At 41.2% G+C, this 27,410-nt stretch overlaps 1 protein-coding gene across 4 annotated transcripts in view; it reads left to right on the top strand.

The window, feature by feature from the left end:
- Positions 1 to 27,410, top strand: part of FBXW2 (F-box and WD repeat domain containing 2) — a 60,211-nt gene that overhangs the window by 2,012 nt on the left and 30,789 nt on the right. For 2 of the 4 annotated variants that reach the window (XM_086683859.1, XM_086683860.1), the window contains exons 3-7: positions 4,511 to 5,020; positions 13,688 to 13,882; positions 15,925 to 16,058; positions 18,381 to 18,467; positions 19,301 to 19,470. In XM_086683859.1, the coding sequence (XP_086539985.1) occupies positions 4,531 to 5,020; positions 13,688 to 13,882; positions 15,925 to 16,058; positions 18,381 to 18,467; positions 19,301 to 19,470 (1,076 nt within the window). In that variant the 5' untranslated portion in view covers positions 4,511 to 4,530. Of the gene's footprint in view, positions 1 to 4,510; positions 5,021 to 13,687; positions 13,883 to 15,924; positions 16,059 to 18,380; positions 18,468 to 19,300; positions 19,471 to 25,834; positions 26,511 to 27,410 lie in introns of those variants that run through there. The other 2 variants (XM_025914292.2, XM_086683861.1) reach the window with 2 other exon arrangements.

The raw sequence follows: 27,410 nt of genomic DNA, 5'->3' as shown, positions 1-27,410 counted from the left end.
GAGTTTCACAGCCCTCAAAGTGAGGGATAGCTTCCATTTTACAGATAGAACTGAAGTTTAGAAGTTGGTCAGAGATGCCCATGATCACGTAGGAAGTGGGTAAATCACTGAAAGACTTGACTGACTCCAAAGCATTTTCATATATGCCTCATTCTGCCTCTGTTTCTAACTGTCCTTGACTTTCCCAGTAATGGGAATCTCACCATTCTGGAGGCAGCCCCTACATTGTTGGAAATCTCCTGATGATTTAGAAGTTCCTCCTAATGGGGAGCCTGAGTGGCTCAGTCGGTTAAGTGTCCAACTCCTGATCTCAAGCACAGGTCTTTTTTCTTTTAATTTTTCTTTATTATTGAAAGATAGAGTCAGAGCGTGAGCAGGGGAGGGGCAGAGGGAGAGGGAGACACAGAATCTGAAACAGGCTCTGAGCTGTCAGCACAGAGCCCGATGCGGGGCTCGAACTCACGGACCGTGAGATCATGACCTGAGCCGAAGTCGGACGAAGTCGGATGCTTAACCGACTGAGCCACCCAGGCGCCCCACTCAAGCACAGGTCTTAATCTCAGGGTTGTGTGTTCAAGCCTCTCATTAGGCTCTGCGCTGGGCGTGAAGCCTACTTAAAAAAAATAAAAGCTCCTCCATGTGTTGAATTGAAATCCTGCTTCCTGAAGTTTTCCCCTGGGGGCCTTGTGCAGCCAGTACGTGATATTCCTACAGGCTCTCTAAAAGAGTTCATTTTAGACCTGTGACCTTAAGAAAGTTACCTCCAAAGTCTTTTTTTTTTTTTTTTTTAGAAAAGTAAATACTGGTGTTTTCTAATAGTGCAGAGTTGAGGAAAAAATTCTTATTATGGGTTAAGAGAATATATGAATCTCAGAAATGGCTGGGTTTTTTAAAGGCTCTCACTGAAAAGTTTGTCCCACAATTTTCTATGGTGTCATGACTACATTAATTTGGCATGCTGTAAGATGTGTCTTAGTTTTTGTTAATGGTGCGAACCTACCTGATAATGTTTTCATGGGTATTATAAATTTGCCTTGTGGTCATTTAAATAATAATTCAGCTTACTTACGTGTAAACATTTCTATGACGGATGTGTGGATATTCATGTGTGTGTAGGTGTAGGTGTGATAGAGGAAGAAGCCCCCCATGCTTTTTCACTGTAGAAAAGGATTCCTGGGCAGATGTTTTGGTGTATGTTTTTAATTGGCCAGTATTAATTAATTAGCTATGGTGACATTTTGTGGGTGTCCAAAGAAAAGAGTTGTTTTGCCTTGTTATGAGTGATTTTTTCCAAGTAAAACATTTCTGGAAATGTTGAAGATAGAAGGTTGTTTGGATTCAGGAGGAGGTAGTGTGTTAACTTCTGTTGTTGATTAAACTTTTGGTGAACTGATTATTTTTTGGCTGCCAGGTAAATCCTTAAACTAATAAATCCTGCCTAGCCCAAACCCTGAGGATTCCAGAATATTATTTTATTTTTAAAGTCCATTCACTGTTCCAAAAACCAAAATTATTGGGTAGTAGATGATGTGATTGGAAAGTTTGGTTGCATTTACTGTTTTTTGTCTGATAACATTCTGGCCAAATTTGATATTTGGGAAATTAATGAAAAGGACTTTTACTGACCTTACGTGAACAAAGTTGGAAGGTGAGATCTGGCTTTTGATGTAGACCTCATCTAGGTGACATTTATGGGAAAAATTTTATTTTCCTCTTCGACATTAATTTAGATACTAATGTTTTTAATCTATGTGTCAGGATTCTTTTTTTTCTAAATATAATTTTATTTTAAATTCCAGTATAGTTAACATACAGTGTTATATTAGTTTCACATGTACAATATCATGATTCCACAGTTCCATCACCCAGTGCTTATCACAAGTGCACTCCTTAATCCCCATCACCTATTTCACCCACCTCCCCTCTGGTAAATAGGTTTGGTTTGTTTGGTTTCTTGTCACTCCTCGCCTCGCCTCGCCTCGCCTCGCCTTTCTGTTTTAATTTTATTTTTTTTAATTTACATCCAAATTAGTTAGCATACAGTGCAACAATGATTTCAGGACTAGATTCCTTAATGCCCCTTACCCATTTAGCCCATCCCCCCTCCCACAACCCCTCCAGTAACCCTCTGATTGTTCTCCATATTTAAGAGTCTCTTATATTTTGTCCCCCTCCCTGTTTTTATATTAGTTTTGTTTCCCTTCCCTTATGTTCATCTGTTTTGTCTCTTAAAGTCCTCATATGAGTGAAGTCGTATGATATTTGTCTTTCTCTGACTAATTTCGCTTAGCATAATATCCTCCAGTTCCATCCACGTAGTTGCAAATGGCAAGATTTCATTCTTTTTGATTGCCGAGTAATACTCCATTGTATTTATGCCACATCTTTATCCATTCATCCATCGATGGACATTTGGGCGCTTTCCATACTTTGGCTATTGTTGATAGTGCTGCTATAAACATGGGGGTGCATGTGTCCCTTCGAAACTGCACACCTGTATCCCTTGGATAAATACCTAGTAGTGCAATTGCTGGGTTGTAGGGTAGTTCTATTTTTAGTTTTTTGAGGAACCTCCATATTGTTTTCCAGAGTGTCTGCACCAACTTGCATTCCTACCAACAATGCAAAAGAGATCTCTTTCTCTGCATCCTCGCCAACATCTGTTGTTGCCTGAGTTGTTAATGTTAGCCATTCTGACAGGGGTAAGGTGGTATCTCATTTGATTTGTATTTCCCTGATGATGAGTGATGTGGAGCATGTTTTCATGTGTCGGTTGGCCATCTGGATGTCTTCTTTGGAGAAGTGTCTATTCATGTCTTTTGCCCATTTCTTCACTGGATTATTTGTTTTTTGGGTGTTGAGTTTGATAAGTTCCTTCTAGATTTTGGATACTAACCCTTTATCTGATGTGTTGTTTGCAAATATCTTCTCCCATTCTGTCGGTTGCTTTTAGTTTTGCTGACTGTTTCCTTCGCTGTGCAGAAGCTTTCTATTCTGATGAGGTCCCAGTAGTTCATTTTTGCTTTTGTTGCCCTTGCCTCTGGAGGTGTGTTGAGATTTGGATGTTAATTTTTAAAATTAGTATGGCCATCTGGTAGGAAACTAAGTGATATTAGAAGGAAAGCTTTGTTTTTTAATTATGGAATGTTTAAACATATGGTAGTAAAGAGAATAAAAACCTCCGTGTATCCATCATCCAGCACTAACATCTATCAACATATAGCTAAGCTTGGGAAAGATGATTTTTGCTGATTTGCTGTATTTTTTGTTTTTTCATTAGTTTATTCCCTGTTCTTAAAAGCGGGCTGATACCTTGATGCAATGTGTAATGCTATATACTTGTAACGTTTCTTTTTGCTCCAGTTAGTCCTGGAGCAATGTGTCATTCTTTTAAAGGAGAAGGTGGTATAATCAGATAGGTACCAGATTTTATAACCAGGTTGTGATTCTCCTGGTTGTAGCTGTAGTCAGAGAGAGACAGTTCGGTCTGTGTGGTTGGAAGAGTACTGATGGAGGGAGCACTGACTTCCAGTCTGTTCTGATGCTGTTTTAATAGTTCTATTGACAGTAGGTAGGCAAATCACTTACCTTCTCTGACTTGTAACTTCCTCCTCTGCAAAGTAGGGATGATGCTACCTGGGTTTTTTTTGTTTTTTTTTTTGTTTTTTTTTTTGTTTTGTTTTGTTTTGTTTTTGTTGGTGTTTTGGAAGCATCAGGATTACTTATTTGTGTAAGCTTCCTTGACCCTCTTTGCTCTCTGGGGGCACATGATTAAGAGTTGTCACCAGCTCATATGAGGCTAATAAAAACTATGTAAGGCTACATAAGGCCTTTGGTAATTTTTGTTCTAACAGGCAGTGCCATGAAGGAAGTAGAAAAACCAAAATACCTGAGCCACATGATTTATTACATCTGCCTGTTTTTCTTCCCCAGACCTTTTTTGCCTGAATATTTATTGAAAACCCAGTAGTCAGTTCTGTGATTTTGGTAACAGATCAAGCTGTGCCTAGCATGATAACTAATGTCTCCAGTTACTGCTCAGGAGACCTGCCTTCTGGTTGTCACATGCTGGTGTTTATATTTGTGACTTAAGTACCCAAATAGAGTGTATTAAGGAAATAGTGTTACGATGGTTTTGATCGTGTTGGGGGGAGGGGAGAGAAGTGTATAGAATAAACTATTTTATAATGAGTGATACTATAAATCTTTTACTGTGAAGATGCATGTAGCATGTGCTAGACTTCAAAAGGAGCAAGTCACCTACACCAACATAAGTCTCACTGATTTATGTTTCAGAGATCATGATTCATTAAAGTATGTTTTCTTAGATGTATTATCTTTTGTGTGCATGGAAGCTTTTTGAATACAATATATTAACTGTAAAGTTGTAATGTAATAACTAAACATAAAGTTGTAATGCCAAGTTTTTTACACTAATTTTCATTTGTTAGCAGTCTTGCTTGAATGGTCTTTTTGAGCAGAACTAATACAATATTTTGATGTGCCACAGGTAAATTTTTCCATAACCTTATGGAGAGAAAGGACTTTGAGACATGGCTTGATAACATTTCTGTTACATTTCTTTCTCTGACGGACTTGCAGAAAAATGAAACTCTGGATCACCTGATTAGTCTGAGTGGGGCAGTCCAGCTCAGGCATCTCTCCAATAACCTGGAGACTCTCCTCAAGCGGGACTTCCTCAAACTCCTTCCCCTGGAGCTCAGTTTTTATTTGTTAAAATGGCTCGATCCTCAGACTTTACTCACATGCTGCCTCGTCTCTAAACAGTGGAATAAGGTGATAAGTGCCTGTACAGAGGTGTGGCAGACTGCGTGTAAAAATTTGGGCTGGCAGATAGATGATTCTGTTCAGGACGCTTTGCACTGGAAGAAGGTTTATTTGAAGGCTATTTTGAGAATGAAGCAACTGGAGGACCATGAAGCCTTTGAGACCTCATCGTTAATTGGACACAGTGCCAGGGTGTATGCACTTTACTACAAGGATGGACTTCTCTGTACAGGTAAGAGATTCTGGAACTGTTTTGTTGTTGTTGTGCGTTTCATAGGGTATAATCTTAGAAACAGAACAAACTAGTCCTTAGGCTTGAGGATGGCAAGTATTAATTATATGAGATATCTATAGTGGAATTTCCCCCTCCCTCCATCCCTGAGTAGTTTTACACCCTTTTATCCTCTTTCCCTCTAGAAGACAAATCATTTTTATAGAATTTTGTGAGAAGAAGGCTCCAGACATTCTTTTTTTTTCTTTTTTCTCTTTTCTCTTTCCTTTCCTTTTTCCTTTTTCCTTTCCTCCATGCCCAGCATGGAACTCAATGCGGTGCTTGAACTCACAACCCTGAGACCAAGACCTCAGCTGAGATCAAGAGTCGGACGCTTAACCGACTGAGCCACCCAGACACCCCCAGACATTCTTTTAAATGTGATGTGAGTCAGAAAGCTGTAACTATTTTTTTCAGTGCTTTTTCCTTCCATGTACAGTTTTCCATGTTGGTTAAACTTTTTTTCTGTCAACAGTGATTTTTGAGAAAAACCAGTGGAAAAGATGATGCCTAGACCTAGCAAGTAATTAGATCATCTTGCAAGAATTACTTAACCTCTCTGTGTTTGTTTTCTTATCTATAAAGTATGGGAATGGAGGTATTTCTTTCTTGCTAAAATTCCTGTGGTTCTAAGAAGAATTAAAAGTTAAAAGAATTTGGGCATGGAAACAAAGACAGATGGATATTTTAATCCTAAGCAATTAAGTAACTATGTAGCAGATATAATCATTAAAATTTGGAATTGTGTGATTCTTCCAGTTATAATGGCTGTTTGTACATGTAATCAGTGCATATGTTTTAGGCAGTACATTTTGATGGGCATTGTAAATAATTCTTAGGCAATGGTGTAGAATGATTTCAGGCAGCCTTATCGATGATCCCGATGCCTTTTCACTTCCATTGTATGTAATATTTAGGGATCCTTGGTGTTCTTTTTTCATCCAGGATAATTTCTTTTTAAAAAAAATTTTTTATAGGTCAGGCCCTTCTTGTTTTTTTATTTTTATTTTTTTAATGTTTATTTATTTTTGAGAGAGAGCACAAGCAGGGGAGGGGTAGAGAGAGAGGGAGACACAGGATCCAAAGCAGGCTGCAGGCTCTGAGCTGTCAGCACAACTCGACGTGGTGCTCGAACCCACAATGGTGAGATCATGACCTGAGCCGAAGTCAGATGCTTAACTGACTGAGCCACCCAGGCGCCCTAATCCAAGATAAACATTTGAGTATTACTGAAGTACATAGTTGCCTTTTTAAAAAAATTTTTTTTAGTTTATGTATTTATTGTTTGAGAGAGAGGGAGGGAGGGAGGGAGGGAGAAAGAAAGCAAGCAGGAGAGGGGCAGAGAGAGGCAGGCGCAGAATCTGAAGCAGGCTCCACCCTGTCAGCACAGAACCCAATGTGGGGCTCGAACTCACGACCTGAGCCAAAATTAAGTCAGTCACTTAAGCCACTGAGCCATCCAGGCACCCCATAATTGCCTTTTTTAATAGCATATTCTGTTCCTTTGTGTAAATATATCATCATTATTTAGCCAGTTCAATATTAGTGTATATTCAGGTTGTTTCTATGAATTCAGAATATATCTATGAAATATTTATGAATATTTTTGTTTGCCTTTTTCCCCCCTTGAATTATTTATTTGGGGCAGAAACCTCAAAGTAGAATTACAGATCCGGAAATATAAATGATTTTAAAGCTCCTCTTAACTGTCCTTTCCAGAGAGACTGAATTTATGGCATGGCCACAGCAGTTTTAAATAACAGACTCAGTTTTAATATTCTTGAGGTGTATGATCTCTTGAGGATGTACATTTTCTCATAGTGATATGTTTCTCTAAAATGCTAAATGCTTTGCCAGTTTTATAAAATGAACATTAAACTTAAGGCATTTCGTGGTTTTTGTCATCCTAAAGTTACTCCATGCTTACATTATTCTGTGTCCTATAAGCCGGATTATTGGAAAGGTATCATCCATTCTTTTATACTTGGATGTGCTTTCCCAGTTGGAGCAATGGCTTTTCTGTGTCCTTTTTGTCTTATGATCAATGGCAGGTAAGTTTTAAAGATTAAGATGCAGTATTGCCTTCGAGCCTTGTGCTCATTCACACTTGGGCAAATACTGGCAGTTGACTCATTTTCAGAACCACATGTAGCTTTAAAAGAAAAATTCTCATCAAATTTTACTTTTGAAATGCAGTAAAACTTGACTTTAACTTGGGGCAGAAGTGAATGGGACACATTCACTGAATTCTTCAACTACCTGGAAAGTTAATATCTGCAATAACGGTGGACCCGACCCTGCATTTTAAGGTTATTCTGTAGGTGGGTCTATATTTTGTATTTTTTGTTCTGATTAAATTCATCAAGTTTGTGTATTGAAAATTATGCTCTATTGAAAATAATCCAAAGCTTTAGTTTAATTTTTCTTTTCTTTTTTAAAAAAAATTTTTTTAATGTTTTTATTTTTGAGACAGAAAGAGACAGAGCATGAGCAGGGGAGGGTCAGAGAGAGAGGGAGACAAAGAATCCGAAGCAGGCTCCAGGCTCTGAGCTGTCAGCACAGAGCCCGATGCGGGGCTCGAACCCACGGACCGTGAGATCATGACCTGGGCTGAAGTCAGACGCTCAACCGACTGAGCTACCCAGGCACCCCAAGTTTAAAATTTCTAATAGCTGTATCCCTGAAACTATAACTAGTGAGAGAAGTGTTTGTTATGGAATTATACATACCTTTGTTTCATGCTGTTACCAAAGAGGTAGTTATCCTTCTGCTGAGTTGTGATTTCTGAAATGGTGAGAAAGGAACCTGTTGTGCTTTGTTTGTGCTACGCAGTAAATAATTAGAAACTACTATGTGAAAGACAATGTAAGGACATATGTGGATGAATTAGGACAGTTCTTTGCTCAGAGAACATACATACTGGAATCAGGAAGTAACCTGATTAAGTAAAAGTCTCCATGTAGACTGTGCTAGTGAGAGAACACTTGCCCTTCTAGAGAGGGTAGCTGCTGCTCTACTGCAGTGAATTATTTGCCATGTGGGATATAGGCTCACAGTGGTCAGATCTGATTTTTCAAAGAAGTCCTAAATCTAGATTTTTGTGCAATATTCTGATTGATTTTTTTTTTTTAGTGTACTGATTTTTAAGTATTATCACATTTTAAAAATATTGTGATTGTGTCATATTTAACCTGCACGCTGCCATATTGTGACCATGGCTTACAGTTGAATAAGAAAAACAACAGCTATAAAAGATATGCGGTCAAATGATATATTTGAATTGTATGAGTAAAAAATCAGTTGTTCAGAGGAAGGAGTGAGGTCTTTCATTTGCAAAAATTGAGCGGTGTTTATGTTGAATCTTGGAGAATGGGTAGATTTTAGAGAGGTGAGAATAAGCACTTTCCAGCAAAGGTATGGAAAGGGCTAAGCATGGGGCATATAGGAGGAAAATAAAAATTCTTTTTATCTGAACTCAGTATATAATTAAGGACTCTATAAGAGATTCTTAGAATATAAGCTGAAGAATTGTCTTGAGCTGTATTGTAAAAACCTTAAATATTGGGAATATGAGTTTGGACAGTTTTCTTTAAGCAATAAGAAAAACTATGAAAGATTTCTGAGCAGAGAAAGGGCCAGGACTAGAGCATTCTGCTCCAAGTAGACCAGTGTTTCTTATTTCTGCCAGGCCCCAGGTCCTCTTTTTGTAACGTATTTTACAATATTCTCTTACCTTGAAGTCAAATTCATAGAAATAACTTACCTGTACATACACATATTTCAAAAAATCAATATAATACCTAAACTCTGATCCAGAGGAAAAATAAGACAGTAATTTAAAATAACGCACAGGGGCGCCTGGGTGGCGCAGTCGGTTAAGCGTCCGACTTCAGCCAGGTCACGATCTTGCGGTCTGTGAGTTCGAGCCCCGCGTCAGGCTCTGGGCTGATGGCTCAGAGCCTGGAGCCTGTTTCCGATTCTGTGTCTCCCTCTCTCTCTGCCCCTCCCCCGTTCATGCTCTGTCTCTCTCTGTCCCAAAAATAAATAAACGTTGAAAAAAAAAAAAATAACGCACATTAAATGTGTTGTGCCCAAGCACAGCTGTGTTAGAAGACGGTAGTGTAATCAGATGTTTGCACCTGTGTATGTACTATCATCATGAACATGACAGTTGTAAATAGCACGGTGTTGTATTTGTACCATCAGTGATGTGGTCACAAGTGGTGAAAAGTCTCCAACAAAGCAAAGTGCATTTTTCCTCAGTCTACCTGGTAGTTACACTCATAGTAAATTCAGAATAGACTCGGTGCTTTGTAAAACAGGTCCAAGGCTCAGTCAACTAAGAATAAACTTGTCACAGGCAGAACCTTTAAGGCAATCAGGCAGAATCTTTAAGAAGTCATGCAGAATATGGGCGCCTGGGTGGCTTAGTCGGTTAAGTGTTCAACTTTAGCTCAGGTCATGATCTCGTGGTCTCAGGTCCCTGCATCGGCCTCTGTGCTGACAGCTCAGAGCCTGGAGCCTGCTTCAGATTCTGTGTCTGCCTCTCCCTCTCCCTCCCTCCCTCCCCCCCCTCTCAAAAATAAATAAACATTAAAAAAAAAAAGGTCATGCAGAATACATGACTATTCTTTTTGTACATTGTCCCAAACATTGCAGAATGTCTAGCATTTCTGGTCTTTGCCCAGTAGAGGCTGGTAATTTAGACCCCCCCCCCGCCTCCCCCCCCCCCCCCCCCACTGCCTCCAAAATCATTGTGACACTTGAAACCACCCCTGCAAATTTCTAAAATGTTCCCTTGGAGGATGACACTACTTATATGAAGACCCTCTGACATAGACAGATCTAGAATTTCTAAAGTATTAGCCTATTGCATTTTAGGTAAGAGTAGATCTAGATTTAGGATAGTAGGTGTAGAGTTTTTTTTTTTTTTTTTTTTTGAGGTTTGTTTACTTAATTTTTTTTATGTTTATTTTTGAGAGAGAGACAGACAGACAGAGTAGGGGAGGGGCAGAGAGAGAGAGGCAGACACAGAATCCTAAGCGGGTTCCAGGCTCTGACCCAGCACAGAGCCCGATGTAGGGCTCAAACTCACAAACCGTAAGATTGTGACCTGAGCCGAAGTCAGTCAGACACTTAACTGACTAAGCCACCCAGGCGTCCCAAGGTTTATTTATTTTTGAGAGAGAGGGAGCGTGCCCCCAAGTGGGGCAGGGGCAGAGAGAGAGGGTGCAGAGGATCTGGAGCAGGCTTTGTGCTGACAGCAGAGAGCCCAGTGCAGGGCTTGGACTCACAAACTACAAGATCATGACCTGAGCTGAAGTCAGATGCTCAACCCACTGAGCCACCCAGGTGCCCGAAGGGTAGAGATTTTTTTAAAGGAGCAGTTAAATGGAAGAGCAGCCATTGAAATGGAATTAACAAGACTTAGCAATGGACTGAGTATGTGGCGAGGAAAATACCTGGGAAGGTGGTAGTACTGGTACCAAGAATAGGAAATGAAGGAATAAATTTGAGCGGGTAGAGGGAGTTCAATTTGGAATGAAATTTAAAAAAAATTTTTTTTAAAGTTTATTTATTTTTAAGAGAGAGTGCAAGCAAGGGAAGGGCAGAGAGAGAGAGACAGAGAATTCTAAGCAGGCTCCCCAGTCAGTGCAGAGCCTGATGTGGGGCTTGATCTCACAAACTGTGAGATCGTGACCTGAGCTGAAATCAAGTCAGATGCTTAACTGACTGAGCCTCCCAGGTGCCCCTGGGATGAACTTCAATGCAGTCGGATGTGATGGAGATTCCGACAAGGTTCTGGAAATGTAACATCAGAGCTTTGGGGAATAGCTCAGGGCTAGAGCAAAAGGTTGAGGAGTTAGTGACATTTCAGCTATGGCTATAACAGTGAAATTCAAAAGGACATGGAGAGGAAAAAAGAATGGGGCCTAGGATGGATCCTTGAAGAGTGTACTTAGGGAAGAGGTAAAGAAGAATGGTGATGAAGAGAGTTTCAAGGGCAGTGAAAATTGCCTGTATGAAAGAGGCACTGGCCAGTGTTTGTTCAGTTGGTCATCAGAGTCACATGCCTCCAAGAGGCAGTTGAGAGCTGAGATCTGATTCTACCAGTTAAATATTTAAACCTTGCTGGATACGATAGTTTATTCCATTTGAGTTACAGCTCAGTTTTCTGCTTACGTTTGTTATATACCCATCCCTGGAATTTTTTATATCAAAGTATTGTTTTCAACCTCTTCTGAATTGAGAGGGTTTTTTTTTTTTTTTTCTTTTATATAATGAAAAACAGTCTACGTTTATTTACTCCCCTTTCATCTTTAGGCTGTGTCATTGATGACCTCCTTGAAAACACGTTGGAGTATACTCAGTGCAGCAAACAGGAGTCTATAGGAAAGGTTGAAATAAAACCAAAAAGGAGCAGAGAACAATGACTCCTAAAGGCTTAGCGGTTAAGAGTAGACTTGTACCACTGGAAAATGGAACTGAAATCAACCAAGTTATTCTCTGATGCTTCTCTAGGGCGTAAAACTGAGTGGCCCAATATTTTCCTCTATAAATTAATTTAAAAATTAGGATAATCTCTCCCTTTTTTTTTGGTTTGTTTTTATCACATTGTGGTAAAATATATACTAGATTGAGGAGCTAATCATGCCGTTTCCTAAGGCATATTTGTGGAACACCTAGATTTATCATTTTAACCATTTTTCAAATGTACAGTTCAGATTATCTAGACACGCTATCCAGTATACTAGCCACTGACCCCATAAGCCTTTTGAGCTCTTGAGATGTGGCTGGTCCAGAGATGTGAAATGGGAAATACTCAGTAGATATCAAAGACTTAGGGTATAAAATATTTCATTAACAATATTTTTGATATATTGAGCTAATGAAATTTGTACTAAATTTGTTTTTACAGTAAATAATAGAAAAATTTTAATTACGTATGTAAATTGCATTCGTGGTTTGTATTGTTTCTCTTGGAGTGCTGTTCTAGACCATTGGTTCTCAAAATATTGCTGATACATTAGAATCACCTGGCAAGCTTTTAAGATGATCAGGCCCCACCTCAGAGGTTCTAAATTAAAATCTCTGAAGCTAGGGCCCTACATAGGTGTTTGATGAAGCTTCTCAGATGATTCTTCCCCTCCACCCAAAGATTTTGTTCTTAAGTCATCTCTACACCCATTGTAGGCTTGAACCTACACCACTGAGTTCACGAGTCACCTGCTCTACCAACTGAGCAGCACAGTGCCCTTCTCCAGATGATTTTCATGTCTCATATGACCATTGAGAACCACCAACCAATTCCCATCCCTTATTTTATAGGGAAGAAGCTGAGTCTCTAAATAGTAAAGTGACAACAAATATAGTCTAAAATGAAGACTGTATTTCTCCTAGGGTTTGTCCAAGTTGAAATTCATGCTCTACCTCTTTCATGAGTTGTAGCTATTTTTCCATTGTCTGGAACAGTGGCTCTTTACCAACCCTTAAAGGCAGAATTGTGGCTGATTTTAGCCATTTCATCCTTTCCAAAACCAGTCATTTGGTGATTTCCTGCATAGTGTGTCCTTGTCATAGTGACTATATTTGTTATGTCCTCAAAATGCTTTTGTCAATTCTTATTATTACTTTTTTATTATAAAGGTAAATTGTGAGCGTGATTTAATCATTATACCTTTAAACATAATTAAAGCTAATCTTGAATTATCATGATTGGTATATTTTCATCAGAATAGAAATAAAACCTACTTTTTCTGCAGAATCTTTTTTTTTTTTTTTTAACATTTATTTATTTTTGAGAGACAGAGAGAGAGCGTGAGCGGGGGAGAGGCAGAGAGAGGGAGACACAGAATCCGAAGAAGGCTCCAGGCTCCGAGCTGTCAGCACAGAGCCAGACGCGGGACTCGAACTCACAAACTGTGAGATCATGACCTAAGCCGAAGTTGGACGCTTAACCGACTGAGCCACCCAGGCGCCCCTCTGCAGAATCTTAAGGGGCTTTACAAGATCAGTGTGTTGAGTTGTGGAAGTCTGGGGATGATTTATCCATGGTTTTCTTAGAAGTTGCTTTGCACATTTCAGGATGGCTCAAAGAATTAGCAGTTAGCCTTTGCAGAAGTTAACCTGTGATCTGAGAGATCTGAGGCTTTTCCCTGACTGCCCTTAGAGTAGAACCTGTTCCAGTGGACAGCTTTACTCTTCAGCATTCTTTATTTGTTCGGGATGTGGGTCATGGATAGGCATGCAAATGTATATATGCAGTCATAGGTAATACCCTTCATCTCAAGCTCAAATCAGAAAGCTCGTGATGGTCAAAGATTGTGAAATTTTACAAGTAGAAGCAGCAAGGGATGCTTTAGTCTAGCACTCCTCTTGTAGCCTGGCAGGTTAAGGGAAACGGACAAAACCAGAAAGCTTGCATTCAGTCCCCATGCTGTTAACACCATTTTGGTGACCCTGAATGAGTTGTATTAGCCTCTCCATGCTTTGCTTTTCTCAGCTATGAAGTGGGAATGCTAGAGGAGGGGACCTTGAGGTTCTACTTGAAGAATACCACGGTTTGGGGATTGATTGGCCTTCTTTAGTGTTTGTTTTCTTACTAACCTCCCTGTTTTTCTCTTGAAGGGTCAGATGACTTGTCTGCAAAACTGTGGGATGTGAGCACAGGACAGTGCGTTTATGGCATCCAGACCCACACTTGTGCAGCAGTGAAATTTGATGAGCAGAAGCTTGTGACAGGCTCCTTTGACAACACTGTGGCCTGCTGGGAATGGAGTTCTGGAGCCAGGACCCAGCACTTCCGGGGGCACACAGGGGCGGGTGGGTTGCCCTTTTTCAGGGGTTTCTACAGTTACTTTAACTTCATTCCTTAAAACCGGAAGCCAAGAATATGACCCCCTTTTTGTTTTTTAACTTAACCTGCCTCTCCCTCCTCTGTTTTCTCAATAGCAGCAGTTAATCCCTTTATTTAAGGTACCCTTATTTGGAATTTTTTCCTGAATTTTGCTTTTCCTTGGCGCATTCAAAACTCTTCTTTGTACCCTTATGCAGGGAGGGGGCAGTTCTCCTTACCTATTTCATTTACACTCCATTGAACAGTCCGTCCTTTTTGCTTTTTATCAGCTTCCATACTTCCAAATTGAGTAAGTCCTACACTTGTAAATTCAATCTACTTTATTTGTAGAATCAGGGCTAACCATCCTTTGCAGTGACAGTGGTTCTCAGATTGTGTGAGCTACACACTTTACATTGAATTGGAGCTTGGTTGACAACTGATTAAAACAAACAGTGCCTAGAGAGAAGACAAAGGAAACAGATACCTGATTTTTCCTAATAATTTTATAGTGGCCTGGTGTGCAGAAATTGGTCGTTTGAACATAGTCTCGAGACCAGAGCTTCCACCTCTGTTGCATTGCATTTTGGAGCTCTGTGCAGAAATCATGTTGAGCTGCTTCCCAGCCTCTTGTGCAGCAGCCCCCCTCCTTTCCCCCATTTACCCACTGCACTAGTCTTGGAGAGTCACAGTCTGTGCTCTTAAGCGTCTTCTCGGACTCCCTGAACAGGTTTCCCAGTAACCTGTATTTTGTCCTAACACTCATCATACAAATAAGTCTGATATACCAGGCTATACTGCCAGCAAGGCAGGGTCCTACCTGTCTTGTTCATCCTTAGGTCCTGAGTTCTTTGTATTGTGTCTGGTGCTTAGTAATACTTTGAAGTGAACCTGGCTGTTTTACTCCTGAAGACCATTTTTTCACCACTTTGTTTTTCATCTTACACATTTTTCCTTAGTCTGCTTATTTGTTACCACTTGTTTGTTATGGAAATGAATATTGGAAAATCTATGGTTTAGCATGGAACTTACTAAATTGAGTATACTGTTCCATAGTGTCAAGATGTACATTGACTTCCAGGTGATCAACTTCAAGAGCCCTGCTCTAAAAAATTTCCTCGTTACTGTTCCCTGGACATTGCTGTGGCTTTCCATAATTCCATGCCTTTGCTGTTCCCTCTACCTGCAATATTCTCTTTCTTTTCTTGATAAACTCTACTCATCCTTCAGGGCCCATCTCCAATATCGCCTCTTCCCTGAAGTCTTCCCTGATACCCCTGGGCAGAGTTAGTCATTCTCCTTGGTGTTTCCCTAGCAAGAGGTAAACATTTAATTTTTTTGGACTTCCTCCTTCACCCCTCACTTAGACTGAGTTCCTTAAGGAAAAGCCCTTCATCTCTGGGTCCCCAGTGTTCCTTTAGAGTTTGGCAGGCATTTAAAAACAAATGTTTTGAGTACTTGCTGTACTCAGGCTAAAACTTGCTGTTTTAGGTGCTGGGGGTACACCTGTGAAGAAATTCAAACCGTTTGAGAGAGTGGTTTAGTCTGACCGTTGAGATACTTGTGTTTCTTTTGTTTTTCTCGTTACGCTGGCTTTTCTTGATTATGGGTATGATTCTTGAAGTTGAGTCTCACTGCAACAAATAGTGCGCATCTAAGCAGGGCCACCTATGTTCCTGTTTTCCCTGCATAAGCTGGATTAGCTTTGTGTCGGATCAGGCAGGCAGTCCTGAGTGGAAATGCCGTTATCTCCAGTACTGCTTTTACCTCTCGCTTTAAAGCTAGCACAAGTATAAAAGATTGCATTACTCCAGGGACGTTCCAGCCTTAGAATAATCAGCTATAATAATAACAAGAATTTTGAACTGGATATATTTTTTATCATAAAATTCTTAACTGAGTAGCACCATTCTTAACAGTAACTGTGGTTGAGAAATTATATAATTGAGCAGCTAGGGAGAATGAATGTTATTGAACTCTATTATAAAAGACTCGGGCATGTTTTAACTGTGTATGTTGTATATACTAGTGTTTAGCGTTGACTACAATGATGAACTGGATATCTTGGTGAGTGGCTCTGCAGACTTCACTGTGAAAGTATGGGCTTTATCTGCTGGGACGTGCCTGAACACGCTCACCGGGCACACGGAATGGGTCACCAAGGTAGGAAGACTTACAGGAGAAATCTTGACATCAGGCTTTGAGGGGGTGAGGGAGCTGGGGGTGGGGTGGAGGATGCTGGGTGCTGCCTTGTAAGTGGTAGGGGAGCCATAAGACGGAGCAGGTGCGCCCACAAAGCGTGATGGCCAACGACAGTGACCAGCAAGTAAGAGGCACTCAGTAAATAGTTTAACAGATGAATGGACTTACGGACATGGAAAAATACTCACAATATATTTGGTGGGTAGAGGGAACAAACACAGTAAAACTGTACTGTAGACTAGAATACCAGTTTCTGAATAAATCTGTTCATGCACTGAAATGTTGAAGGTGGTTATTACTTAGGAACTGTGGGTGCTTTTTTCCCTTTCGGATAAGCATATTTTTTTAATCAGAAAAGCAATTTTCATGTAAAAAAAAAATAATTGCAAGAAGTGGGACAAAGAAAAAATGTATAAAGTCCTTAAAAGAGTATTGTGGTGTTTACTCATTTTCAAAAAAAGACGGCCGTGAGGATCAAATGCAATATTAATCATGAAAATGTCAGGCAGAAACACTTTTCCTGAGCTTACCAGGCATTTCTGTGAGGGCTGGAGGATACAGGAGTGAACAAAGCAGACCCAGGCTTGATATGGATGTTAGCCCAGTAGGAGAAAGAGTTATTAAATAGTAATTTCACAAATAAATATATAATTACAAATTGTGTTAAGTGCCATGAAGGAAAGAGTGCAGTGTTCTGTGAGGAAGGCTAGGAGGTATCTAAACTCTCTCAGGGGAGAGCTTTTTGAGAAGGGACAAAATATGAAGAAATCGGAGGTAGCTGTGTACAGAGTAGTGGAGTGTTTCCGTGTGCAGAGTAATGCCCAGGCCCTGGGCGGGAGAGAACCTGGACCATTTGATGACCTGAAGGCCAGTGGAGCTGTGCTGGGGGTGGTGTGGGAGAGGTGGCCATTGTGTGTGCCTTCCTTGGCCGTGTTAAGGATTGTGCATGTCCTACACATAGCAAGAAGCATTTGGGTGTTCTGAGCAGGGAGAAAACAGCCGCTGAGTGAACAGTGGGTTGGGGTCGGGCACAGCGGACACATCGAGGCCAGTTAGGGGTTTGCGATAATTAAGCAAAAGATACCTGTGGCCGGGACCGAGGTGGCAGCTCAGAAAGAGAAGAACACACACGAAGGATATGTCTTTAAGGTAAAGCCAACTGAACGTACCGACTCCTGGGGAACAAAGAAGAAAGAATCTGATGTCCAGTGGGTTTCAGGTCGGGTGGGTGAATGTGTTTACCTGAAATAGGTGGAGCTGGAAGGAGAGCAGTTGGTGAGAAGGTCAGTAACAGCACTGAACTGTACTCTTAAAATGGTTGAGATAGGACATTTTATGTTCTGTATCTTTTACCACAGTTCTGTATTGGGCACATTGAATATTTCAGTGGAAAAATTACATAAGACAGTTTGGTGTGGTGTTAAAAACACTGGAGTTGGGGCCAGGATGCTGACCGTGATGTTTTAGACAAGCTGCCCCTCCCTTCGGGGCCTGACTTGTATCTGTTAAATGTTCCTATGAATTCTGAGTGAGGTCGCGGGACGGAACCCAGCAGGGTGCGTGCGGTTAGTGGGTCTGTGTTTCAGTTGAGTCTGCAGCCCGGGCTTCAGAACAAGTGAGCCTGGCCACCTCCTCACTTTGTGCTGACTTATTACAAAAATAACTGGCACCTAAATGTCTACAGACTATTCCCAGTGCTAATGGATGACTAGCTCTTATTTCATCATCATCATCATCATCATCATTTAATTGTTTTATTTCATTTTCATTGCAATTGTGAGATCTAATACATGCCCCGTCCCCTATTTTAAAGATGAGGAAATTGAGAAACAAAGGTGCTAGACGGTCTTGTCCAAGGTTGCAGAGTCAGTATATGGCAGATTCTGGTCCCAGGTCCAGTGCGTTTTCCCTTACAATGCACATGCCCGTGCTCCTGAATACAGATTATTTGTAACTATTTCTAGGTTTACGGACTGTTTTCTTTCCTGTTCCTCACACTTTCTATGAGGTCACATTTTACAGTTTTTAAAACCATTCCAAATGTTTGCTTCCAGATTCAAGTTGAAATTAAATGCTGCCATCATTAGACAATTTTAGATCCTGCTGAAAATATAGAGACTCTGGTTGTACTAACTAGAGGCTAACTTGGTCCTAGAGTTACAGCTTAGCTGCTCTAGTGTACCATCTCATTTTGGGCTCTTTTTCCTATTTTAATTTTTAAAAAAGCAATCTAGAAACAGTTTTAAAAGGATATTTCTGTAACATGGATGTTTATATTTCTAGGTGGTTTTGCAGAAGTGTAAAGTCAAGTCTCTTTTGCACAGCCCTGGAGACTACATACTCTTAAGTGCGGACAAATATGAGATCAAGGTGAGGTTTTTTTTTCCTGCATTAATTTGCCTCATCAAAGAAAAACTGGCAAATACAAGGAAATTAAAATGGTGTAGCACGGGGAATATTTTAAGGGAAGCAGGAATGTCTTCATATAAGCCATCTTAAACCCATTGGAAAGAGAATTGCTCGTTATTTCTATGTACAACGCAGTTTCTAACCCTGATTTGCAAGTAAAGAAAAAAGAAAACACAAATTTATCTTCACATTCTGTTTTCTTAAGACACATCTCAGGGCGCCCGGGTGGCTTAGTCGGTTGAGCATCTGACTCTTGATCTCGGCTCAGGTCATGATCTCGCGGTTCGTGGGGCGCGGCGGAGCCTGCTTGGGATTCTGTCTCTTCTTCTCTCTGCCTCTCCCCAGCTTGTGTGCTTGCTTGCTCACTCGCTCGCTCTCTCTCTCTCAAAATAAGTAAACTTAAAAAAATAAAAACCACACATCTTGTACCCACTTCAATTCTTAGATCTACACTATGAAAATGAAGATTTACTTGTATAATAAAAACAATTTGCAAAAAGTTTACAGAGCGATCTTATATACATTCTTTTTGCAGTTTTTAAATTGTTTTGTGTGGTAGGCATCTTCATTGTGGGAGCTGAGGTTCAGAGAGGTTACGGATTTTACCCAAGATCACACAGTACATACATGCAGCATCAGAACTAGGACCCATGCCTCTCAACTATAAAACTTGTGGCCTTTCTCATGTACTTCACTTTATACTGGCTTCAGCAACCATAGGCCGCATTGTGTAAGGGTAAGCTTGTCTATGGTGATGTGATTTGTCATCTTGTCTAATATTCTTTTATCTGTAGATTTGGCCGATTGGGAGAGAAATTAACTGCAAGTGCTTGAAGACATTGTCTGTCTCTGAGGATAGGAGTATCTGCCTGCAGCCAAGACTTCATTTTGATGGCAAATACATTGTCTGTAGTTCAGCGCTGGGTCTCTACCAGTGGGACTTTGCCAGTTATGATATTCTCAGGTAATGTTTCCTATCTTTGACAGTCTGTTCTCTTTTTTCTTTTTCTTTCTTTCTTTTTGTTTGTTTGTTTGTTTGTTTGTTGTGGTTTAATAGTAAAGTCAAGACTGAATATTTGGATAAACCAGTCAGTAGTTTGTGTTTGGGAAATGTTTACTACATCAGTTATAAACAGGGTTATATGCCGAAAATCACATGCATAAAAATATTAAAGGCAATAATTAGAGTTTCATGCTAGAACCTCAAAGATCTAGGTTCTAATCCCTCCCCTTCCCCCTTTCAGAGTTTAACATGCTTTTCTGGAAAACAAGAGGCTTGGATAAAAAGAACTTTCAGATCTCTAGTTGTAATATTTTTTTAAATATATTTGTTTAAGGTTTTAGATAAGGTATATTTAGTAAAATAACGATTTTTTAATTAAATTTCTTATTTTAATTCCAGTACAGTTGCCATGCAGTGTTACTACATTGTACACCTGAAACTACTGTATTTCAGTTCCATGCAACACCTAGGGCTCATCAGAACATGTGCACTCCTTAATCCCCGTCACCTATTCCATCCATTCCTTCACTCACCTCCCTTCTGGTAACCATCAGTTTGTTCTCAATACTGAAGAGTCTGTTTCTTGGTTTGTCTCTCTCTTGCTCTCTTTTCTTTTTCCTTTGCTCATTTGTTTTGTTTCTTAAATTCCACATGTGAGTGAAATCATATATTTGTTTTTCTCTGACTTAGCATTCTACTCAATAGCTCCATCTATATAGCTGCAAATGGCAAGATTTGATTTTTTCTTTTATTTATTTATTTATTTATTTTTAAGTTTATTTATTTTGAGAGAGAGTGTGTGATCAGGGGTGGGGCAGAGAGAGAGAAGAGAGAGAGAATCCCAAGTAGTCTCCATACTCAGCACAGGGGCCCAACATGGGGCTTAGATTTCACGACTGTAAGATCATGACCCGAGCCCATCATGAGTAGGACGATTGACTGACTGAGCCACCCAGGTGTACCAAGATTTGATTCTTTTTTATGGCTGAATAACATTCACGTATATACATACACACACACCACATCTTCTTTATCCATTCATCTTATCAATGGATACTTATGCTGCTTCCATAATCTGGCTATTGTAAATAATACTGCAGTAAACATAAGAGTGCATGTTTCCCTTTGAATTAGTATTGTTGTATTCTTTGGGTAAATACCTAGTAGTGCAATTGTTGGATCATAGGGTAGTTCTATTTTTAATCTTTTGAGGAGTCTCCACACTGTTTTCCACAGCAGCTGCACCAGTTTGCATTCCCACCAACAGTGCACAAGGATTCCGTTTTTCTCCGCATCCTTGCCCACACTTGTTTTTTCTTATGTATTTGATTTTAGCCCTTCTGACAGGTGTGAGGTGATATCTTATTGTGGTTTTGATTTGCATTTTCCTGAAGATGAATGATGTCGAGCATCTTTTCATGTGTCCATTGGCCGTCTGCATGTCTAGTTCTGATATTTAAAAAAAATTTTTTTTTTCAACGTTTATTTATTTTTGGGACAGAGAGAGACAGAGCATGAACGGGCGAGGGGCAGAGAGAGAGGGAGACACAGAATCGGAAACAGGCTCCAGGCTCTGAGCCATCAGCCCAGAGCCCGACGCGGGGCTCGAACTCATGGACCACGAGATTGTGACCTGGCTGAAGTCGGACGCTTAACCGACTGTGCCACCCAGGCGCCCCAAGTTCTGATATTTTAAATTCCACTTCCTGGTCAGTGAAATTCTACATTAAGGGATCAAGTGACCTTCTGTTGACTAGTAGAAAGATGGAGTATTTAGAGAAAAACAGAATTTGTAGGATTTCTCTTCAAAGAAATGAGGTCCGTGGACAAAATAATTCTGTGATACACTGCATACTTTAGACCCTTCTTGGAGATTGATGGTAGTTGTAAGCATGCTGGAGGCTGATGGGAGCCAGTGCCGTATGGTGATGAAGAGAACTTACTTTGGTGATAAGCCTTGGTTTAAAATCTGGTGCCATCTCTTATGAGCTGGATGATTTTATGTAAGGTTCTACCTTTCTGTGCCTCAACTTCCTGACCTATAAAGTGAAGACTAAATGGAATACCTGTAACGAGGACCAAGTACGAGACCTGGCAGATCTTTATTACCAATAGCTCTGAGAGGCCCTACACAAAGAAGCCTGTTTGCATTTGTTTAACCTCCTGTACCTCAGTCTCATTGTATACAAAGCCCTATTTTTGAGGAACACCTACTATTGGTTCAGAGAATTAGTGTTCCACAGAATGGTTCAGGAAATGCTGGCTTGGAGTTGTACAGAAAATTGAATGTTCTCGTCATTGTTTTTCTCCATGACTGTTTGAGGCCAACTGGTATGGGATCTGTCATGCTAGCCAATAGGACCTTGTCAGGCCCGGTCTCTCTGGTCAGACAGTTATAAATAACCCCTTTTATATCTTCCTGGAATCAGACTTAATATTTCTAACCAATTAGCTTTCCAAGCTGTCAGAATCATTTCTAGAAATGATTGATAATTATGCTTTGAGGAAAAAAAAGACTGGAATAGATCCTAGAAAACTTTAGTCTATGCTTTTCATTTCATAGATGGGGAAACTGAAACCAGGAGAAGGTAGGGGCCTTGTGCAACATCCCCCTAATTCACCCTAGTCCTGCATCTGTTCATCCTTCTTTCTGTCCATCTGTGTATCCATCCATCTGGCATCATCCAGTAGGCATATGCTTCAGGTACCAGCAAGCCAGAGAGAAGGAACTTTTGAAAGAATGTGATACTTTGCAAAAATCCAAGTAGTCACCATGGGAAAAATCTGATGTTTATTACAGTTTAGTATTGTTTTTGTTTTGAATCAAAATTTGGATAGGAGGGATGCAAAGGTAAGGTGGAATGCTTAGAATCTCTAAAGGTTTTATTTTGATCCCACATTTACCTTTCTCATGTATGTATTTCTCTTACTCAGAATGGCTTAAAGAGTCCAGAGTTCCAGAAGATAGTTGTGTTAATTTTTGGTATTCAGATACACTAGCTTTGAGCAATAAACCTACACATTTGTTTGCTGCTAGGAAGTGTTAAGCTTAGATTTTTCTTTTTAAAATTTTTAAATTTTTGTTTATTTTGAGAGAGCACGTGCGCACACCCACAAGCATGGTATGGGCAGAGAGAGAGGGACAGAGGGAGAATCCCAGGCAGGCTCTGCGCTGTCAGCACAGAGACGACGTGGGGCTTGATCCCACGAACCATGAGATCATGACCTGAGTTGAAATCAAGAATTAGACACTTAACCAGCTGAGCCACCCAGGCACCCTTAGATTTTTCTTTGCAAGGGGGCCATTTTATTTTTCCACGGGATACAGGTGTGCTGTTTCGAAGGGACACATGCACCCCCATGTTTATAGCAGCACTATCCACAATAGCCAAAGTATGGAAAGAGCCCAGATGTCCATCGACGGATGAATGGATAAAGAAGATGTGGTGTGTGTGTGTGTGTGTGTGTGTGTGTGTGTGTGTGTGTGTGTATATAATGGAGTATCACTCGGCATCAAAAAGAATGAAACTTGCCATTTGCAACTACGTGGATGGAACTGGAGCGTATTATGTGAAGTGAAATTCGTCAGTCAGAGAAAGACAAAAATCATTTGACTTCACTCATATGAGGACTTTAAGAGACAAAACAGATGAACGTAAGGGAAGAGAAACAAAAATAGCATAAAAACATGGAGGGGGACAAAGCATTAAGTGACTCAAATATGGAGAACAAAGCGAGGGTTGCTGGAGGGGTTGTGGGAGGAGGGATGGGCTAAATGGGTAAGAGGCACTAAGGAATCTACTCCTGAAATCATTGTTGCACTATATGCTAACTAATTGGGATGTAAATTTTAAAAAATAAAAAATAAAATTAAAAAAAATTAAAAAAAGAAAGGGGGCCATTTTATGTCTTGCCTCCTCCTCACCCCCTGCAACACAAATAAACCAGCCTCTTTTGAAATCTTAGTGCAAGTCCTGTGGCCTCAGTTGCTGAGACCAGGCAGGGCCACTTCTGCTTCGAAGCTAGCTGAAAAGAAGCAAAGCACACGTGGTACCATGGTGTTCAGGAAATCTGAGATAGGCCGTCTCTTGAGCTAAGTTAACTCACTACCGCAAGCAGGGTGATTTGGGTTCCAGGGCCCAGAGGGCACAGCAGGGATATCTGTTTACAGTTCTAAAGTAATCAAAGTTAAAGGGGCTGTGAGCCTGTCGAGACCTGCATTCCCCTCTGCAACATATTTGTGCTCCAGTGGCTGGAGTCTGTTCATCTTCACCAGGCTTGGGTCCTATCTGCTAGCCACCCGGTTACCTGAGTTTCTGGTTGTTTCCTGCTTTGCATTGGTGATGTGGGACTTACTGGACTTTTCTGCTGTTTTCCCAGTTTCCTTTGGATCTCTTTCGTAGGAGTTGTTATTTACCCATGTTCATTGCACCACTGCTCTATTTGTTAGCAGATATTTATTGAGCACCTAAGTATGTTTTTGGCATTGGGATATGTACTGGGAACCTGCAGAACTACCTACCAAACTTGCAGAAATTACTAACCAGAAAGAGGGAAGACTGACATTAAATAACTAGGTGTTTTAGTGGTTGGGCTAAGGGCAACACAGTATGGGGTACTTTGAGACCCCACCTAGTTGAGCAGTAAAGGCAAGTTTCTTTGAAGAAGAGGTTTGAGCTGAGCCCTGAAGGATGAGTGTCTGCATTAACTAAGTGCCAGCGGATGGTGTGCAATAAGGAGCATTGTAGACCGAGTGACCTGGCTGTTCAAAGGCCCTGAGACTGAAGGAGCCTGGTGCCGGAGACATGAGTGCAGTAGAGAACCATCAGAGGGTTTAAAGTTAAAAGAGGTGTTAATAGGATTAGATTTTAGAGTGAGATTAGCTGACTAAAAGGGGCAAAGAATAGCTGTGGGAAGACCAGTTGAGACTGTTGGCAGCTCAGGCAAAGGATGACATCTTGGATCAGTCGTGGCAATTTCGCTAATAGCGAATAAAGTAGAAACTTTAAGAGGTAAAATCAGTTGATCTTGGTATTGAATTTGTTGCTTGAGTAAGGTGGAGAGTTCGGCGGTTGTCATGGTTTGTTACCTGAGCAACTGGGTGAAAGAGCAAGGAAGGAAATAAGGAAGAGAAACAGGGTTGGCCCACACTTCAGTTTTGGACAGGTTGAGTGTGGGGAATAGGTCGTCGTCACTACTCAGTCCCCTCCCTTTCCAATGTCCGCTGAAATCTGCTCGGACCCTAGTTCTCTCTTCTAGAGGTCATGACGTCTGGCCTCACACGTCCTTCACTTCGTACGTGTGGGCGGTGATCGTGTAGAGTTTCCCTGTCCCTGCCAGCTCTTTTTCTCCCCCTGTCAGCTGATCTCCCTTGTGTTCTTTCTTTGTCCCAGTTACCAGGCCCTGCCTGTTCTGGGTGAGCTCTCGGGCACACGCTAGTTGGCAGTGTCCTTGTTAAAATGCAGGTCAACCCGGCCTTTCACAGGGGCCCCCCCCACACTGTTCCAGAGCAGGGTTTGCGCATCCTTTTCTCACAGCTCTCTTCCTGGTGCCTCCAAAGAGGACATCAGCTTTCCTTGTCAGTCTTGGCGCCTCACTAAGTGTGCAGACGACGCAGACTATGTTTTTTTGTGCGTTTCTGTTGCTGTTTGGCTGGGCCTCTCCCGTTCTGTGCCTTTGTCGTCAGTGTTTGGGGAAGGTGAGGGGTGCCCTCTCCACACCCCCAGTCTTCCCTAACAATTTCTGATGCATCTGTTGTTAGTGTTTCTGGATTATTTAGGAGGAACACCTTGGTTCTTCTAGCCTCTGCTGGTTTTAGAGTTGGCTGCCTGCCGAGTAGAGTAGCACTGGAGCCACCTGGTTTCCAGTCTTTGTTCCAGGCACAGGAGGCTCCCACAGGCCAGTGTTCTAGGGTTTGATGAATCCATCTTTTTACCTGGTGGTACGAGTTGAGTCTTGCATTCTAGTTCTCCCTGGTAATCCTTAGCCACAGGATGGACCCCAGCGGGACTTCAGTTTTCACCTAAGTGAGATACTCTGTAAGATCCTTTCCAGCCTGGGTGGGCATCTTGCGCCTTCAGAGATACGCCTCAGACACTGCCTTTTCCCTTACGTGCCGCTGTTATCATGTCAGGGTTCTTCCTCTTCCCCCTTTTTAAGTAAGCTCAGCTTTTTGTCTTTTCCATTTTATTGAAAACTTTCATTTAACTCTCTAAATTTTCTTGAATTTTGTATTGGTTTTTAATGTCTCCAGAAAAGATTACAGTGGCAGAAACAGAAGTAAAGTTGCCTTCTGGTTCATGTTTCCTAACTCTCGTCTTTGTAGGGTCATCAAGACTCCTGAGATAGCAAACTTGGCCTTGCTTGGCTTTGGAGATATCTTTGCCCTGCTGTTTGACAACCGCTACCTGTATATCATGGACTTGCGGACAGAGAGCCTGATTAGCCGCTGGCCTCTGCCAGAGTACAGGAAATCAAAGAGAGGCTCAAGCTTCCTGGCGGGCGAAGCATCCTGGCTCAATGGACTGGATGGGCACAATGACACGGGCTTGGTCTTTGCCACCAGCATGCCTGACCACAGTATTCACCTGGTGTTGTGGAAGGAGCACGGCTGACGCCACGAGCTTACCACCGCTGACTTGACTTTGGGTGCCGGGGCTGCGGGTTTTCAGTGCAACCTCTGTGGCAGCCGACTGCATGAACCAAAGTTCTCACCTAATGGTATCATCGCGCAGTGCACAATCATTTATCCATGTTTGCCAGGGGGCCAGGGCTCGGGGCGGGGGAGGGCTTGTTTTATTGACATACAGCACAGCATGCTAGTGGGGGTACGCCATTGACTTCATTTGTACTTAGTTATGTTGGTCAATAGAAGAGGATGCATTTTGGGTTCATCTTTCTTGAATATTGGTTTTAAGTAAAGAAAGTTAAATGGCTCATTAATCTGCTAATTGGTTGCCTATAAAAACACATTCAGTCTATTATTAAAGCTTTTTACCATCGCCTTTTTTTCTTTTGAAGTTGAAGCAAAGGTGCTATGATGTTGTTCCAGCAACTTCTCTCACGTGGGGCTTAGCTTTTATAATAGCCAGTGTTACCAAGACCACCGAGTCCTGTGACATTCATAAACTCTCCACCACATACCAGTTCTAAAGAAGGTCTGTCTTCCAGGGCGTATCAAGTTCTATAAATTGTTCACAACACATTCTAAACCCTAGTACTTGGCAGAGTCAGGGTTGGCCAGGTCTGAGATGTAAGGGAGTTCTATGGTTTTCGTTTCCGTGTGGAGCAAGCTGGCCATCGGTCCCCTGCCGCCTGGGTGAGTGCACACAGGTGACTGGTACAGTAGAAAGGGCACTGAGCTGGAAGGTCGAAGACTGGCCCCGTTACCTAGGAACCCTGCGACCTCACTATATCACTTCCCTGGGCCCCATTTTCCCTGTCTGTATAGCCAGGTGTTAAGCTAAGTGATTTCTGAGGTTTTGGTCTTGCATCTACTGAAGTGTGGGCAAAAGTTGGTATTTCAGTTTTGTCTGATTCATGGTTTCTTTTGGGTTGAAGATAATAGTTAAATGAAATCATTGGTACAGAGTTATTACCTATAAGGGAGTCAGATGGACCCAGGGGAAATGTAGAAAATATAACAGATTCCCTAGAATGTTAGCATTTGGATGTTAGCAGATTGGATGTTAGCAAGATGTTAGCAACTGGATGAAATGCTGAGGAGAATCTTGGTTCTTTAAAAAGATAGTGGGCTGTCTTCGAAGGAAAGGTACCTGAACCTACCTTGTTCTTCCTCCTTTGCCTCTAACTTGACACGTGGCTTCAGGCAGGTTAACTTTTTATCCCTGGGCCTAGATTAGGGTTTACAAACTCAGATGCCCAGGGCAGCCATGCAGATA

This window comes from Puma concolor, chromosome D4 (assembly GCF_028749965.1).
Source record: "Puma concolor isolate L17-30 chromosome D4, mPumCon1.1.hap2, whole genome shotgun sequence".
Classification (NCBI taxonomy): domain Eukaryota; kingdom Metazoa; phylum Chordata; class Mammalia; order Carnivora; family Felidae; genus Puma; species Puma concolor.
This window is presented reverse-complemented; position numbering and strand designations above follow the sequence as displayed.